The following is a 4766-nucleotide window of genomic DNA, read 5'->3' as shown; positions in this document are numbered from 1 at the left end:
TCAGGCTAGACTCAGAGAGAGCAGCAATCTAAGCCTCTCATTCTTGTTCCAAGATGGCTGGCTACCGGTCGCTTGGCCATACACATCACATGAGTAGTGCTGCTTGACCCGTTCCTGAGGGTCTGAGGGGCAGCCAGAGGGGAACATCTCTCCCAGCACACAGGGCAGGCGGCACATTCTGGTCCTGCCTGCACTCCCAATTGGCTGGGAGACACCGTGAAGGGGTTGCCATCTCTCTCAGATATCCCTTCAACCCACAGTCCTGGGTGCAGGTGGCTGGCTTCACATCGTTGCTGTATTCCTCATATATAAAAGATGTGGACAGTGTTACCTGGTTTCTCTGAGTCCAGGCATATCAGCTCCAGCCCCCCTCCAGCTCCCCTTTCTGCAGCTCTTTCAGCGTCTCTGCCCTTTAACATTCATCTAGTCACTTACCTGGTACCAGCCTGGTGTCCTCAGATGCTTGGGAGCCCCTCCTTGCTGGTCCTCTCTGGAGACCACCATTCAAGATGATCCAAGGGCAGTACATGAGAAAACAGAGCACGTCGGTTTCAAGATCATCAGCACAGAAAATAAGCTGATATCTAAAAAACACCGGTGTCCCCATTTGCCACCCGCTATGCAATCACATCTTTAAAAAAACCCTCCCTATAGACTTCGTGCTTGAAAAGATCCAGCCAAAGATGAGAATTATTTTCAGGTTTGCTCCTTCTCCAAATTTCAACAGAAAGAATTAGCTGGATCGATGTATCAGTTTTCTCCAGAAAAACAGAACCAATAGGATGTATGTATGAAGAAATCTATTTGAAGGATTGTCTCACGCAATTATGGGGGCTGGTAGGTCCAAAACTTGTAGGGCAGACTGGCAGGCTGGAAACTCAGGCAGGAACTGATATTGAAGTCTTGAGGCAGAATTCTCTTTTGGCTTGAAAATACCATTAGAACAAAGGACAAGATATTACCGGGAAACTGTCTGATAGAAGCTGAATTTTGACATTCAAATTAAAATAATTCCCAAGTTATTTATTTATTAAATTATTTTTCCTTCAAAGGGAATCACTGTGGCCAGTTTCAGAGGTGGAGGGGCTAGATAACATCCTATATAGTGTGATTCCAAGGAGCATGGAGGAAATCTACTTATTCCAAAAAGTTTTTTTTTTTTTTTGGTTCACCTGTCCTAGATGCTGAAATTCCACAATTAAAGATTCATTCTTTAGCATTAACTCCTGAGCCTTAGAAAATACTCTAAAATTTTGCACACAGTGAGGTCCTGATGCAGTTTTGGGAAGGGTTGTGAAGTTCTTTCCCAATAGTGAAGCTTGAGTAGTCATCCTTGGGTGGGGCCTGAGTGGCCCCACTCACTGAGCACAGGAAGTAGGAAGTAGGAAGAAAGACAAAGATCAAGAAAAAGGCATATGGGGGACAATGAAAGAAGGGGAGTGGACTGGAGAGAGATGCCCCTGAGGTAGCTACTGGTCAAAGACTATCTGAGCTGAGAATATGGAAGCATAGATCTTTGGTAACATAAGAGCTGGTCTGAGCCTAATAAATCAGGTCTTCCCTCTGTTTACCGGATGTATGCTCCACCCCACTGCCCACCTGGGGTCATGACAATCTCCTACTCCTGGCATGACCAACTCGTCCTGGTTTGCCTGGGACTCTCCCAGTTTCAACACTGAAGTTCCTTTGATCAGGGGATCCTCTCAGTCCTGGGCAAACTGGGATGATTTGTGACCCTCTCTACCACCATCACCATGGAAACTTAGGGAAGAACGTCTTTTGTGAGTTTACCCAAGGCGAAATTTTGCCAGGCAATCTTGACTTTGGGTGCCACGACTGAGACCCTGAAGACAGAGAGCCAGGGAGCCAGGAAATGACCAACTTCCTTATTTAGTCTTCTGGGTGGGCAGCACGTTTTCAGTGCATCCTGTTAGTAGCTAAATACAGGTGGTGGGAAACCATGTGCGGTGCTCTTGTGTTGGGACCGTCTGTATACTCTTTGTGAGGAAGCGTAGTCTAGTGCCAAGAACGGCTGAGGGTCAGCAGCCCTGGGTTCTAGTCTCGGCTCATCCATTAAATTATGTGTGACCCTCAGTAGTTGTTTTTTTCTCCCTTCACTCTCCTCATCTATAAAATGTGGTGTTTTGTGTCAGATGTCACATCCGACTCCAGTATGAACAATCTCTGCCTGTTTTCCATCTAGAACAAAATGGAGGGGCTTCAGAAGGGTGGAGAAGACACCTGCATCAAAGGTAAGATCTGGTGGAGCCCTGCACAACACCTGGGGACCATGAACTCAGCATTGGGTCAGCAAACTTCCCACCTGTAGTGAAAGGTACAAGACTAGAGTCACCTCAACACAAAGAAAATGCATATCCCCCAAGAAATAGAACTTATTAGACTATTGGCTGTCATGCTCTCCTTAGGGAGGGTAAGTTTTTTCAGATAAAACCCTGTCATCTTGTAAAACAGAGACCAGGCAGGGGTGGGAGGAGTTGAAAGTATGTGACTAACAATTAATTACGTGGTTGTAGGAAGCTCTGAGCATCAGAAGGCCTTCAGGGTGGGAACTGAATAGGGAGAATGTTCTGGAAAGGGTGGAAAAATTCAGCATCCCAAAAGGAGCGATCCTAAAGACTTTGGCCAGCTGGGATGATTTATTCCACCAACCCTGCATGACTTCCCTTTATTCTCTACGTAAGAATATTTACTCTGAGCCCAGCCCTGTTGTGGGAAAAGAGAGTATGATAGCCTAATTGATCCAGGGATGCTATTTCTTCTAGGTCTTTTCCTTTTTATCTTTCTCTTCCTCCTAAAAAGGCATTTATTACTCTTTTTGTTAGTTCGGGCTGCTAAAACAAACACCACAGACTGGGTGGTAATCAACAAATGTTTATTTCTCACTGATCTGGAGGCTGGGAGGTCCAAGGTCGAGGTGTGGTACATCTGGTGTCTGGGGAGAACCGACTTCCTGGTTGCTGTGTCCTCATCTGGTGTAAAGAGAGTTCTAGTCTCTTTCTTTTCTTAGAAGGACGCTAATTCCATCATGGAGTTCCATCCTCACGCCCTCATCTAGACCACAGCACTTCCCAAAAACCCAACTTCCAGATACCATCACATTGACGATTAGGGTTTCAGCATATGATATTGGGGGGGACACATTCAGTCCATGGCAATGGCACATTAACTTTTTGTGTGCTCTGACAGGTGGAGGAGAAGAGAGCTTAAATCCAGGATCATTTTGGTTGAGGATCATCCTAGTGGGCAAAACAGGCAGCGGGAAAAGTGCCACCGGGAACAGCATCCTCTGCCAGCCGGTGTTTGAGTCCAGGCTGGGGGCCCAGTCGGTGACCAGGAAGTGTCAGGGGGCAATGGGCACGTGGAACGGGAGGAGCGTCCTGGTGGTGGACACACCCCCCATCTTTGAGGCGAGGGCCCAGGACCAAGAGGTGGACGAGAACATCGGGGACTGCTACCTACTCTCGGCCCCGGGGCCGCACGTGCTGCTGCTGGTGACCCAGCTGGGGCGCTTCACAGAGCAGGACGTGGTGGCCGTGACCAGGGTGAAGGAGGTCTTTGGGGCGAGAGCCCTGAGACACACGGTCCTCCTCTTCACCCGCAAGGAGGACTTAGCGGACGGATCCTTGCATGACTACGTAGCAAACACAGACAACGTCAGGCTGAGGGGCCTGGTCCGGGAGTGCGGGCAGAGGTACTGCGCCTTCAACAACCGGGCCTCCGGGGACGAGCAGAGGAAGCAGCTGGCCGAGCTGATGGCCGTGGTCGAGGGGCTGGAGAGGGAGCACCAGGGCGCCTACCTCAGCAACGACCTCTTCTTTGATGCACAGTGGCTCCAGCAGGGCTGGGGCGACCCCCATGGAGAAGGTTACGTGCGCTACCTGGCCAAGGTGCGGTCGCATGTTGCAAAGCAAAAGCAAGACCTGAAAGAGGCCCAGAGAAACGGTGCCTTCAAGGCGCTCCTCCGAGTCAAAAACTGGATCGTTGTGCATGATGCTCTTTGTGTTTGTCTTGTTTGGTGCAGCTTACTTTTTTTTCTTATTCTGCTGATCATCTGGTATCATCTTTAATTCTCTGTCTCATCTGTTTGCCAGAGCCTTTTCTAAAGTATCACCTCAAGGATTCATTGTTCATTTCAGAAATAAATTCTGTTGGTCTGCAGAGGACATGGTTTGTCATCTCTGCAGCTCCCATCTTCCTTGTAGGTTTCTGGCTTGGTTCATGCCTCCACCAGTCCCTTGGTGAAGCCACGTGCCTCAGAAGAAGATGACAATGGCTCAGTTCAAGGGACGCCTGGCTGGTCTACATACAATCTCATTTTCTTTGTAGTGAGCAGCTCAGGCATAGGCCTGAGACCCAATTCAGGCCAATGGGAAGTGAGAAAAAGTCTGCAGAGGTGGGGCCAGAAGGTTTCTCCTTGCCCAGGAGAGAGCCCCATAGAGAGACAGTCTCTTCCTCCTCTGAGCATTGCTGGACCTGAGTGTAATGCCTGGAATGACAGCAGCCATGTGGCTACCGACCTGAGGTTGAAGCCAAGCAGAATGATGGAGTCAACCGAGCCACCGACTCAACTGCCTTGAAGCTTGCACTGTCTTTGGATTTCCAGTATGTCAGCCAATAAATTCCCTTATTGCTTAAGCTATTGGAGTTTGGGGTCTCTTTTAGCTGCATTTGAAAACCTTTGAACTAATGAAGAGTTCTCCATATCCTTTAAAAAAAATCCTTAAATCTATCAGAACTTCCCTGTT

General features: G+C 48.5%; 1 protein-coding gene across 1 annotated transcript; it reads left to right on the top strand.

Annotated features, from left to right (window-relative positions):
- Positions 1 to 2209: 2209 nt before the first annotated feature.
- On the top strand, positions 2210 to 4088 carry LOC132496291 (GTPase IMAP family member 5-like). Its single transcript, XM_060108593.1, has 2 exons — positions 2210 to 2252; positions 3208 to 4088. The coding sequence occupies exons 1-2, from the start codon at positions 2210 to 2212 to the stop codon at positions 4086 to 4088; spliced, it is 924 nt and encodes a 307-aa protein (XP_059964576.1).
- Positions 4089 to 4766: the final 678 nt, after the last annotated feature.

The sequence above is a fragment of the Mesoplodon densirostris genome, chromosome 9 (assembly GCF_025265405.1).
Source record: "Mesoplodon densirostris isolate mMesDen1 chromosome 9, mMesDen1 primary haplotype, whole genome shotgun sequence".
Taxonomy (NCBI): Eukaryota; Metazoa; Chordata; class Mammalia; order Artiodactyla; family Ziphiidae; genus Mesoplodon; species Mesoplodon densirostris.
The sequence above is the reverse complement of the archived record's forward strand: the minus strand, read 5'-3'. Positions and strand labels throughout refer to the sequence as shown.